Source organism: Schistocerca cancellata, chromosome 8 (assembly GCF_023864275.1).
Source record: "Schistocerca cancellata isolate TAMUIC-IGC-003103 chromosome 8, iqSchCanc2.1, whole genome shotgun sequence".
In the NCBI taxonomy this organism is placed as follows: domain Eukaryota; kingdom Metazoa; phylum Arthropoda; class Insecta; order Orthoptera; family Acrididae; genus Schistocerca; species Schistocerca cancellata.
Window position 1 is genome coordinate 416,202,771 of NC_064633.1, and position 14,024 is coordinate 416,216,794.

Consider the following 14,024-nt stretch of genomic DNA (forward strand, 5'->3'; position numbering starts at 1 on the left):
GCATGATTCAGAAAGAAGGTAATTGGGTCCCGTGTGAGTTGAAGCCAAAAGACGTTGAATGGCGTTTGTGTGTTTGTGAACAGTGGCTTCAGAGGCAAAAACGTAAAGGATTTCTGCATCGCATTGTGACCTGTGACGAAAAATCGGCTCATTACGATAACCCTAAACGAAATCATGGGGATATCCCGGCCATGCTTCACGGCTCCAAGATCATGTTCTGCATTTGGTGGGACCAGCCCGGCGTCGTGCTATGTGGTGTTAAAACAAAGTGAAACAATCACAGGTGCTCGTTATCGAATGCAATTAATGCGTTTGAGCAGAGCATTAAAAGACAAACGGCCGCAATACAGCAAGAGACACGAAAAAGTGATTTTGCAGCACGACAACGCTCGACCCCACGTTGCAAAAGAGGTCAAAACGTACTTGGAAACGTTAAAATGGGAAGTCCTGCCCCACCCGCCGTATTCTCCAGACATTGCTCCCTCTATCACCTGTTTAGATCAATGGCGCATGGTCTAGCTGACCAACACTTCCGATCTCGTGAAGAAGTGACAAATTGGATCAATTCATGAATCGCTTCAAAAGATGAACAATTTTTTCGACGCAGGATTCGTACACTGCCCAAAAGAAGGGAGAAAGTAGTGGCCAGCGATGGAAAATACTTTGAATGATACATGTGTAACCAATTTGTTTCATTAAAGCCTCAAATGTTAGCGAAAAATGGCGTGAGCAAAGTTGTACACCTTGTATTTTACAGGAAAGAGTTGTTTTTAGTTCTAAATGTCATCCAATAGCCTTCATGTATCAAATCCATTCCAATCAAATAATTTAAATCGTGATTCCAAACCAAAGCAATTGGTATTCCGCACTGTCATTAAGCCCACCGAGCTAAATACGAGGGGCCTTCAATAAGTAATGCAATACATATTTTTCCCCCATCAGTTTCCGCTGCAAAATGCGGAATTTGTTGTGGGATATAGTGGAATATCCCAGCTTCAGTCCATATAGTTTCATTAAATTCAGACAGAGGGCGGCGCTTACGTAGCCTTCCATATGGCCTGTGTAAATGAGGTGCGTTCCAAGCAGAACTGTTATTGAGTTTCTTCTGTCGACAAACAGGAGCATCGCAGATATTCGTAGGCACTTTCAGACTGTCTACGAAGACCTGACACTGAATAAAAACACGGTGAGTCGTTGGGCGAGGCGTCTGTCACCATCTCGGATCGGTCGCGCAAACCCGTCCGATCTTCTGCATGCCGGCCGGCCGCACACTGCTGCGATTCCTGCAGTGTTGGAACGTGCGGACACTCTCATTCGAGGTGACTGTTGGATCACAAACAAACATCTTGCTGCTTAACTGGGCGTCTGTTGGTTCTGCTGATAAACTCGTCCACCAGTTGGGGTACTCAAAGGTGTGTGCCAATTGGATTCCTCGCTGCCTAACAGAAGACCATTAAGAGCAAGCAAGGACCATCTGTGCGGAATTGCTTGCTCGTTATGACGTTCATCGTGACAATTTCTTTCGAATATCGTCACAGGTGATGAAACATGGGTTCCTGACTTCGAAGCGGAAACAAAACAGCACTCCATGCAGTGGCGCCCCATCACCTCTCCTCCCAAGAAAAATTTCAAAGCCGCACCCTCAGTTGGTAAAGTTGTGGCGACGGTCTTCTGGGACTCTGAAGGAGTTATTCTGTTTGATGTCTTCCCTCATGGTGCAAAGATCAACTCTGAAGCGTATTGTGTTACCCTCAGGAAACTGAAACCTCGTTGAACTGTTCTTCCTCATCCACCCTACAGCCCAATTAATGGTTCACTCCACGGGAAGCAGTATGTGGACGATGGGGAGGTTACTGAAACAGCGGAACGTTAGTTCCGACGTCGACTAGTAGTGTGGTACCATGCGAGCATGCGGTGAGTTACGCATAGCTGATTGTCGCTGTTGCTACTCGAGATGTCGGGACGCGGAAGGGGACGTAAAGCTGCTGCCTTGGAGGAGTTGCTGCTAACACTAGCAGGAACATCCGGCAAGAAGAAGAGGAAGACTGCAGCGCAGTGCTTTCGCTGCCAAAAGCTTGGCCACGTCGCCAAGCACTGCAGCGGCGCAGTTGCGTGCTTGAAGTGTGCGCAAGCACACGACACACGCGACTGCAAAAAAGCAGAAGGACGCCACCTGTACCTGCGCCAACTGCGACGGCGCACACGCGGCCAACGCCCGTTCCTGCGCCTACAGAAGAAATTGGCGCGGACCGGAGAAGAAGACGCAGAAGCAAGTGACCACCACACACGAAGAGGTGGTCACTTGCACAGAAGACGTCGTCACCAGGCGCCTTAACGACGCCATACAAGAAGCCATGTCCGCCTTCAAATCCGCCATGGCGGAAGAGAGGGCGGCCATGCTAGCGGAACTGGGCGAGGCTCGGCGACAGATTGCTGTGCTGACGCAGGAGCTTCGCTCAGCCAAGTTTCTGCCGACACCGCCACCCAGACGACTCCTCCACGTGAGAAGGAGTTCGCGACGGTGGCCACGCAGACCGACGAACCTGCCGAAGGGGAGGCGACACAGCACAAGGACACCGAAGCAGCAGCGCAAGAAGAAGAGTAGGATGAAGTCCCATTCCTCCCGCTTCCAGACATGTACAGCGCAAGCGCTGTAACGAAGAAAATCGCTGACTCGCTTCGCGATGGTACATACCCCCACCACGACAACCCTTATCCTTTCGTTCCACCTAACCATCCTAAACCTCCACTCCCACATCACCCACTTGGGTACCCAGAAGGCCTTATTGGTCTTTCTAGGGAGGAATTCAATCTGATTGATTCCTACCCTATCTTCACAGAGTGGCAAATGCGCTGTATCATCATCTCTCTGGTCAACGGAGAATATGATAAAGCAGGAACCATTACGCACAGTATCCCAACCGAGGGAGAGCCCTCAGCAACAAGCAAGAAGAAGAAGAAAAATCGTCATATTAACAAGCCCAAGAAATAGGTCATCGGCACTCCTTGCCAGTCCAGATACAACCACACGTACAGAAAGAAGACTCTACAAGATTCCCAGGGGAGTAAAGGCCAACAGGCCACAAACTTCCACTCGAACCTCCTCACAGTGAGGAAGTCATAATAGGAGCAGCAGCTAGTGAAACAGCGGAACTAGTAGTGTGGTACCATGCCAGCATACATGCTCTCCCAGTAACGTGGTGTAAGGGTGTCACATTGAATGAAGCTGATGTTGAAAAATAGGGTTTTTTAGCCAAAACAGTGGGTAATAACATGGTGTACAGCAATACTGAACAAAAACAACCTGCTTTCAGAAAAAAACGTGATGCATTACTTATTGGACGCTTCTCATATCAATTGTTCCTTCAAAGAGTGCACTTATCGTTTTGGAACACAGTGCATCAGGATTGGACACAGCCAGCAAAACTGCTAGCATCGACCCGTCTCGGTTTTGCTTGTCATTCTCGGAAATAGTCGGTACATCACGACATTTCATTAGAATTGCGGTCGGCACGACATATTTCAGGCTGGTAGAATGGTGGTGTCAGCACTGTTTACCCTTCGTTATTTATGATATAATGAAAGTTCATAGGTCCAGTGGCTGTTCGCATGAAAAGAGGCAGTCCAATGATCTATCGTCACATTATCTACCATGCAGTCTCGGAATAGACTGCACCGCTATCTCAACCAGTTGCCTAGCGAAGATTATAGTGTAGATATAGAGTTGCCTACCTCCCAAATGGCTACTGCTCTTAGTGGTACATGATGTTGCACCTCTTAAATGTGTCTAACAATGCAGAAACTACACAGTAACTGAACAGATGCGTGGTGTGTGCGGCCCCACGAGTACGCAGGGCGGAGAGTGTACTGAATGCTCAGTGAGGAATTTGACCAGGGAGTGTGAACGGTCCAGTTCAGAGTGGAGGGGTTTGTGAGATTTTGAGAGCATTCATTCAGGTTACCGTGAACATGAACTAGAATGCTTATTTCAAGATTTCAGTGACCTAGTGTTGCCCTTTCTCCTAGAACTTTATTGAGCGAGGTGGCGCAGTGGTTAGCATACTGGACTCGCATTCGGGAGGATGACGTATCTAACCCGCGACCGGCATCCTGGTTTAGGTTTTCCGTGATTTCCCTAAATCGCTTCAGGCAAATTCCGGGATGGTTCCTATAAAAGGGCACGGCCGACTTCCTTCCCCATCCTTCCCTAATCCTATGGGACCGATGACCTCGCTGTTTGGTCCCTTCCCCCGAATCAACCAACTAATCCACTACATCTTTACGATGAGTATGCTGTGAACACTCCCGTCCTCCTCGAAGATGGTAACAGACGTTTTCACAGCGCTACCCAGACACGCTGGGTTGACTCACTCAGTCACCCAAATCAAATATCTACTGGCTCTCTAAATCAGCCAGTCTTTATCCTACATCCCTGCGATTTTGTAGCTATACGAGATATAATCACCAATTATTGGCTTCAGATGGATATGGCATACATGAAGAAACTTCTGGAAACTGCTCTTTCCCAAACTAAGAACGTAAGCAAGGCTGATAACACTGTTTCATGGCATTAACTCGATGCTTCTTGGGGGTGACTAATTATTTGCTGTTTTGGTTCATTTACTCATCAGTATAGATTGGTCGGACCTAAGGGAGTTGGGACCCTAGTATTATCAGATACCGTGTATCCTGGCGTTATAAATTCGCAACCCGCTCAAGCAATTTCCTGGGTATTGCCTTTCTCTACCTGTCGTTATTAATCAGGTTAGGATTTTTAGCTGCAAATTTCAGATGAAAAAAGAAGGGAAGAGGTACTAAAATAAGGTAAAAAAGGACAAAAGGTGTTGATTTACTCCATCAATTTAACAAATTCTCTTTCTCCTATTCTAATTTATTGAGTTGTAAACTAGTGCATCAAATCATCTCTCATTAGAACAAGGGATAAAACACGAAGCTGTTGTACTTCAAGACATTACGCATCTCTACATTTTTAAAACGAAATCTGATTCTGTTAGGAGATAGAATGTCTTTGTAGATGCTAAAGGTACTTCAGGCACACACACAAGCCAGTGGGGCGAGACTTTGGATTCACTCGGAATGGCAACTCCACAGATGAGGCAGTTCCCTCATTACCAGGATTTTTCTGAGGCCTAGACGCAAGTTCGTCTTCGGTAAAACCATCTAACTGTCCCCTCATGGAACCAAAACTTTTCCATCGTTTTTGCTTTTCAAGGCCTCCTAATAGTTTAACAGCAGCACTCAGTTACTTGTAGCTATGAATGCAAAATAGTGCTATCTGCAAATTACATATTTGTTTCAATAGCAGATGTATCTGTGGGTTGCAGATTACACCTGCGTCGTCTGGATCCAAAGAAAGCACAGACTTTTCAATCTTGTAAAAATTCTCACACAGCATTGCAGCACACTCAGTCTCAGCTCCCCAGCGAGCAATGACCGTGAAAACTGCAATGGACAAGCCAATGATATCCCCGTAACCAACAATATGACTCGGAGCTTTCAGTAGAGTCTTCTTCGGGGTAGAGATGAATTGTTCTGCGATGTCGTGTTCGATTTACAAACCCTGTGAAGGGCATAGAGCAATCACGTCCATGCTTCAATTTAGTAAATGAAGGCTCCAGTTGATTAACAGCTGAAACCATGTACACAGTCTGATCTGTAACCACCAGACGAACTTTTACAGTTTCGATACCAACAGCCCACAGTTTTTGACGGAAGTCCGTGACTGACTATATTACCGTACTGGCAGCTCGTACATTTTTAACAACACGGGCTTAATTTTGTCCCCAGCCAAGGGGAAATCTAAAATTTTCAAAACCTGTAGTTTCATTCAGTCTATGGTTTCATCCAGACTGATTCTCGCATCGCAGTCAGACACTTTCTCCTTGACTCTTTCTACGGTTTTTTGGTAAACGGGCTTCATTAAGTTTTTTTCTTACGGAACTCTCACCGAGCTTTGACATTTTTGAAGAAATCCCTTCAAGGCTGGATGGTTTCTCTTATTGAGTGGTAGTTCTCCTTGTGTAAGAGGTGCATACAAATCAATGTTGAATTCCTTCAAATTTTGGATATTCGAAGAGCATTATTCAGATGCATTTCGTAATAAAGGTCCCTGTGATTTGTTTGTTTGAAGAGTCTCGTTATTTCGATGTTCAGAGCTGGATGCGATCTCGCTGGTGTTTTTGATGTAACAAAATTCCTGAATCGCAAATAGTTCACCGCATAATAGTTCCATCTGTTTCTATGGAATCTTATTTGAATTCCTGAGGCAAAACAAAAAAAAATCGGGAACTGATAAAATGGAAAACCTAGTAATACACTCACTTAGTGACAGATATCCATTGGCGGACCGCACGCATCTGATTCTGGTGAAGTTAAAAGGAAGGAATGAAGTGCACTCATCGTCATGTGCAGTGTTTCGGGCTATTCACATTGACGTAGATACAGTTATTTTCCGTTGTTGCGGGTGTGCGTTTCTTGAAATAGGTAGGCTTACTTTTCGCATTTCATTGCAAGCTGAGGAGGCGTTATATTGGTTCGAACCCACTAACAAATGCGTCTAAAGTCGCAAGTCGTTTCTCTCATAAATAATAAAATGCGTCCAAGAAGATTACTGAAAAGTTTCAGTAAAACAAAAATGGGAATAGAAAGGATTATGGATGTGGTTGATGGAAAAAAGGGACAAAAGTCCCAAAAAGCGGAAAAGGGGCTACTAGAGGCAAAATTTCTAGTGTGATGTATTTCCGAAGAGCTTTCATTTACCTAAGAAAGAAGGTGCGCACCTAAAAATTTAACCCTACCCTGGTTATTAAGTTTCTTTAATACAGATATGGGGCTGGAGGAATTCGAGAAATATTCAGTTAGATTGTCCTGGAAAGTTACACATGCCAAAATACAAACGTGTTGTCTCTTCCTTTATAAGCCGGCCGGGGTGGCCGAGCGGTTCTAGGCGCTACAGTCTGGAACCGCGCAACTGCTACGGTCACAGGCTCGAATCCTGCCTCCGGCATGGATGTGTGTGATGTCCTTAGGTTAGTTAGGTTTAAATAGTTCTAAGTTCTAGGGGACTGATGACCTCAGAAGTTAAGTCCCATAGTGCTCAGAGCCATTTCATTTCTTCCTTTATAGCATTGTGGACGCAGTCCACGTCATGGCTTACGATTTACGTGGGGAATGGGACCACTTTGCTGACGTCCACAGTCCTCTTTATCGGAGGCCCCACGACACGGGAGCTTACGCCAAAATAAACACGGTAAGAGAGTACTTCTTGTTCGCTTTCATTTTTGCTTTTGTTCTTCGCTCTTGTGAAGCCTTGAGTGTACTGGATGTGTGGATAACTTGCAGCACGACGGCTTACTTCTGTGGGAGCAACTGGGCTGCCCTGCAGACAAGCTCGTTGTTGGGGTGCCATTCTACGGCCACGCCTACAAACTGTGTGCCAACGTCACCGACTACTCTCCCGGCGCTTGCATCGTTCCGTGCACCAGAAATGACGTCTGTGGGATGAGCTATTACCAGGTAATCTTCACTACCTTCCGCATTTCTTTCTACGTCATCTTACAGTGTTACCAGCACTGATTAGAAACTAGCGACGTCCGTCGTGAGACGCAAGCATCGGGTCTTCCACACCCGGGCTCAGTCCTACTCTCCGTGGCCCACGGGCTGTTCCACCGCTGACAGCCCAGATTAATCCTACAAACAGTTTTTCACGGTCATTGTGGATGGTGAACTAATAAAACTGGCCAAGAAAGCATTTTCAGTAAGACTGACGCGAGACTGATCTTTGTTAATGAACATGACGGAAGATAAAAATGACCTCTGTTGACGTCGATGAGGCAGTGTGCCCGTTTCACCGAGCTGAGACGCGCCAGAGGAATAGCAGCAATAGCATTTTCAATATTCTGCTGTTGTTCTTTCAGTGTGTGAGTATTATTTGAGTACTGCTGACCCTTCAATTTGCGCCCCACAGGTAAAAATCACAAAAGGGGGAGGTAGCGGGGGAGGGGGATAACCAGTGATCGAGGTGGCAAGGAAACTGCACATTGCATTGGGTAAGGCGGTTATCACTGAAAAACCGGATTTCGGTTATATCGGTTTTTTCAATGCCAGTTTAGCCTGAGTGTTAAAATAGCTCGAAGTAGCCGGTATTTGATATAACTGATTTTCGGATTTTTTTATTTATATTATTTCCTACAGTAAACGTAGAAATCGAACAAAGATTAAAATTTTTGACTCCTTCAGTTTCAAGATGCATAGAGTCAAAATACTAAATTAAATACACAAATAAAAGAAGACTTTGTCTGTCCACCATTCACTGATTTTCTCGAAAAGTGAGAGTGGTTAAATACTACAAAAAACCACCAGTGTTCTCCTATTGATTGTAATGTTTTGAAACTCTACTAAAAGTCATGTTGCAGTCGAAGATCACTGATTGATTGATTGATTGATTTTAACAGGAGAGCTAGAACAGCTTAGGTCTGACCCGCCACTGATCGCACCGAAACTAGGTTTATTGTGCGGTATCGCTCCTTGTATATCTAGTAAAGCCAACCAGTGCCCTTAAATAGTGCAAAGAGGAGTCCCTCTACTAGTTTTTTGTTAGATACAATTTGTTCAGGTCTAGTTGTCCCAAAGATTCTGTGTCTGTTACTCTACAATGCCATGCATTCAAAGACTAGGTGTGATGCAGTTTCTTCACCCTCATCACAGATCCTACATTTAGGATCCTCTTCCATTATACCCATTGTGTGTAGGTGTTTTTTGAAATATTCCATGGCCGGTCATCACTCCAGTCATGAGTTTTATCTCTTTCCTGTTCAATCCCAGGATTACAGAGCTTCTTTTAAAACATGGCTTGGGCATCTTTACCTTACCATGTTTTTGTTTATGGACCTTGGTCCAATATCCTATGTGCTGTTTCCTAAGCCAGTTCCGTAGTTCTAATTTGATCACAGCCTTGGTGATTGTCAAGACAGGTTCCGGTCCAATAAATGGAGTTGTTGCCCCAATCCTAGCCAATCTATCGGCTTGTTCATTGCCACAGATCCCAGAGTGGCCACGGACCCACACTAGGCACACCCTACTGCTTCCTCCAAGCTCCACCAGAGCCCGGTGGCAATCTGCAACAATCTTAGATCTTGTTGCAGGAGCTGCCAGTGATTTCAGGGCTGCCTGGCTTTCTGAATAGATGTAGATACTACGGTCATTGTAGCACCTACTCATATTCTCCTCCACACATGCCCTGATTGCAGTAATTTCGGCTTGGAATACAGAGGTCAGTTTCCCTAGAGAGATGCTGCTCTCCAGTCTTGGCTGAACCCAATACAACCTTGCCCCAACGCCTTGATCTGTTTTCGACCCACCGGTGAACCAAACGATGTCCCCCATACGGTGTCAAACTGTTTTCTCCCACTGCTCCTGACTTCCAATTATTATGTTGTAAGGCTTGTCGAAGCAGTTGGGAGTTATTATATAGTCGGCGGGCATTTCCCCAGCCATACCTATATTTACCTCACTCACTATGTTAGTGTGTGATTCTGGATATCCGAATGAGACCCAGTTTTGGCCAGTTTTAAGTCTGTATGCCCCAGCTGCTGCCTCCATCTTAGCCCAAAGGTGAAGTGGAAGCATATCCAGCATGGCTTCCATTCCAGCAGTTGGTGTGCTGCTAATTCCGCCCGTTATGGCTAAGCAGGCTAATCTCTGCACCTTAGCAAGCTCTTTAGCAGTAACCCGCTGTTCTACCTTCTTCCACCACAGTACTGCCCCATAGGAAATCCTAGGTCTAACCACTGTAGGGTATATCCAGTGCATACCCCTGGGGCTTAGGCCCCAGTTTTTGCCACAAGCCCTCCTAGTACTCACTGAAGTGATTTTTGCCTTGGAGCAGATACTCTTAGTATGAGGGGTCCAAGTTAGCTTCTCATCCAAGGTTACCCCTAGATATTTCACTGTCCCCTTCACAGGTAGAGTTTCATCGAAGAGCTTTAGATTCCAACTTGCATGCTGAATATGTCTCTTCATAAATGGCACCACAACAGTCTTCTTAGGATTAACTCTCAGATCCTGTTTAATGCACCATTTTTGCACAATGTTCAACCCTCCTTGTGCCGTATTCCTGACTGTGTCAGTGAATTTGCCCAGTATTACTATGACAAGGTCATCTGCGTATCCTTGGCAGAAGCCATTGTCTGGAATTTAGTTCCCCAATGAGTTTGTTCACCACTAGATTCCACAATAGAGGAGACAAAACTCCTCCTTGTTGGCAGCCTCTAGCGGTCTTAATTACCATCTTTTCATTCATCATGGTAGCCTCTACCTTCCTTCCACTAAGCATGGCTCTGGTCCACCTACATATAGTGGTCCCCAGGTCATGCACCTCTACTGCCCTTACCATGGAATCAAAGGTCGTGTTACTAAAGGCCCCTTCGATATCCAGGAAGATGCAGAGGGCTATTTCTTGGAAGTGAAGTGCTTTTTCCACCTCCCCGACGAGCTGGTGGAGAGCTGTCTCACATGATTTACCTGGTTGGTATGCGTGTTGGTTCAGGTGTAGAGGGACCCTATTTAGCCTCGTCTCCCCAACATATACATTAACCATTTTTCCAATGTTTTGAGAATGAAGGAGGACAGACTGATTGGTCTCATATCCTTGGCCTGCAGATACGCAAGCCTCTCCACCTGCACGGACAGTACTTCGTCAAGGTGGTGTCCCCCGGAGAGGGTCGAAGATCATACGACCATTTGGCATTACAAACAATCGTGCTAAAGGGTGAAAACTACAGTTGAAGAACTGTATTTTTCGTTCATCATACAGTGTAGGCTTTCACGGTCGTTATTGTCTTCACTTAAAACTTCCGAGCTGATAGGCCGTGGTCGATGCATAAACTATATATTGTTGTTGTTGTGGTCTTCAGTCCTGAGACTGGTTTGATGCAGCTCTCCATGCTACTCTATCCTGTGCAAGCTTCTTCATCTCCCAGTACCTACTGCAACCTACATCCTTTTGAATCTGCTTAGTGTTTTCATCTCTTGGTCTCCCCCTACGATTTTTACCCTCCACGCTGCCCTCCAATACTAAATTGGTGATCCCTTGATGCCTCAGAACATGTCCTACCAACCGATCCCTTCTTCTGGTCAAGTTGTGCCACAAACTTCTCTTCTCCCCAATCCTATTCAATACTTCCTCATTAGTTATGTGATCTACCCATCTAATCTTCAGCATTCTTCTGTAGCACCACATTTCAAAAGCTTCTATTCTCTTCTTGTCCAAACTATTTACAGTCCATGTTTCACTTCCATACATGGCTACACTCCATACAAATACTTTCAGAAATGACTTCCTGACACTTAAATCTATACTCGATGTTAACAAATTTCTCTTCTTCAGAAACGCTTTCCTTGCCATTGCCAGTCTACATTTTATATCCTCTCTACTTATATATATATATATATATATATATATATATATATATATATATATATATACTGCCTATATAATCAGCGCTTCCTCGAGTTCTCTTTGCAGTTCGCCGCTTTACCTCCAGGATGTCTCCCGCAGTCGGAGACAAAACGTCAGGGGAGAGTTTTACACACCGACCACGGCCTATCAGCCCGGAAGTTTTAAGTGAAGAGTGTATTTTTCGTGTGACTTTCTCCGTTTTCAAGGGCTTCAAGCAAATACGGGCATTCTACGTAGTTATAGGCATCAGATCAGCTACTTCCTATTTTTATTGCAAACCATGAATGAATTGTTAAGCTTTAAGTTTTCTCCTTATCAGATGTCGCAATTTAGTTTTATTTCATTTCTTATAATACAGAGCACAATTTTCGTAAGGTTACTTTTAGTGCTGTTAAAACATCAGTTAACATGAGAGAGAAAATAATCATCAACGATATATGCGAATTCTCTGATGTTATCTATAACAGTCTGACAATGCACATGCAGTTTATTGATTACAAACATGTAGAAAACTTGATCTGAGTTAAAGCTGTCAAACAAGATTTGATGGAGAATAAAATGCCACTGCAACACGACAGCTAATGTATAAAATATTTTTCTGACGTGTTTTGGCACGATGCGCTCTCCACGTACAAAGTACAAATGTTCTGAGATGCATCTGCAGCCTGGCCATCTATTAAACCTGAAAAGAACAAAATGTCGCAGAAGTTAGCCCTTTTTCCACATGCGACTATTTTGGGTTGAGAAGTGAAGGGAATTATGTTCAAAGTTCCATTAGATCGATAACTTCAGCAGACAGCAGTATTGCGTTTTAAAAATTGTAGCAGTGATTGTACCCGAACTTGCGACATCTTATCTACAGTGCGTGATGCTTACGTTACGCTACTACCTGATGCATAGCTGCAGTACCTCCAGAACTCAACAACAATACGTCCAGACATTCCGCATTGCACAGTGCTGTGAGATGATGCATATGACCGGATCTAGACTTCTGAGAGACGGACAGTTACAGCTTTGCTTTTGCACTGCACGACGTTTTCAACAAACAGATAGCGCAGTAGAGTAACTCAAGTCGAAAGGAACACTTCCTATTTAAATTTCTGCATCCTGCACTGTTCGCAGTTCTGTGTAGGTGTCAGTTACGTGATTTTATTTCGGTGATTACAAAATAGAGTCGAACGTTTGCACTGGGTAGCCGAGGCAGCTAGTTCATGGCGATTTGGCCAACCAAGTAAATGCATGTACTGAACGTGCTGCAAACCACTACAAGGAGCCTGTGTGTAAGAATTCTCATCCAGTGTGGCGCAACACTGTTATGATAGAAAAATGAGTGAGTGTGGCGAGTATATGGTGGTTTCTTGGATTGATGCTAGGTTCATAAACTTATGGTCTGGGTTCGCTTCCAACTTCTGCTAATGATTTTTGATAATGAGAGACAGATTCTGTTCTCTTCAGGCTACGCCAAGTGTAGAAGTTATAGTGGCATTGTGGTCTGGCATTCATGTTAAACATGATATTCCTTCTCTACAAGTAGACGTTAGGTTCAACCACAATAAAGTCAGGAGTCGCGACACGTAGAAACTCTATCTGCAGTAACCTTTCTTATACTAGGTATTTATTTCTAGTGACGAAACAAACGCAATGTAGGGTCAGAGGACACTTATTCCATCTTTTATTTGAGCTTCTGTATGTCGATGAAATTGGTTCTGAACCGGGAATGGAACTCAGACCGCCCTTAACGCGGAATTTGATCCCTTCGTGACAATACAGCTCGACTGCAATTTGTTGTTTGTTCAAAACTGCAGGTTCCTCAACATCTCCACATATTGCGCGTGGAATGGTTCGAATCCTGGCCCGGCTCTAACGCTGACATTATGTATTATCAAGCTCTAGCATGAGAACACCTGTCTGCTGGTGGATAATAATTTTGATTTTTAATGTATTTTCATTCGTTGTCAACACTAACGATATCTGACGTTTTTGAGTCCCACTGAGACACAGAACTGTTTGCGATATCACTGTAAGTTCAAGGATGTTATTCCGAGCTGCTGGTGGAGAAAAATTCGGTACCTGACGTCTCTTTGTGTGCAGTCAACAACGATATGTGTGGGGTTCGATTCCCAGTCAGCACTGAACTCTTCGTCATATTATTTCTAGTTCAAACATGCTCACATGTCGCTGCTGGTGTAACAAACCCATTTTTAACGTTCGTTTTCTCTAGAATATAACAGCGATAGGCGTCAGGTTGGAGTCCTGGGAAAGAAAAAATTAATGTTTCGTCTCGTCATTTCAGTTAAAATATCTAGCTACTGCCGAGAAAATCCGATATCTCACAGTTGATTGTGCTTCGATGACAATCCAGTTATGTTCTGTGTTCGAATCCCTGTCCAACACAAAGCTTTACCTCACGGCATTTCAAGTAAGTTTCTTGTGAAGAGCAATATTTAACATCTCTTGTAGTTCGTTAACAGGGACAATAAAGGCTGGGTAGGAATTCGCGTCCGTTAAAAATGTTTACGTTATGTAATTTAAAGTTGATATTTGC

The 14,024-nt window shown here is 44.4% G+C and overlaps 1 protein-coding gene across 1 annotated transcript in view; it reads left to right on the forward strand.

Moving 5' to 3' along the window:
• The window catches only part of LOC126095042 (endochitinase-like), a 92,632-nt gene that overhangs the window by 53,960 nt on the left and 24,648 nt on the right, over positions 1-14,024 (forward strand). Inside the window, exons 6-7 of the mRNA XM_049909714.1 lie at positions 7,147-7,270; positions 7,363-7,536. Of these exons, the coding sequence (XP_049765671.1) occupies positions 7,147-7,270; positions 7,363-7,536 (298 nt within the window). The remainder of the gene's footprint in view (positions 1-7,146; positions 7,271-7,362; positions 7,537-14,024) is intronic.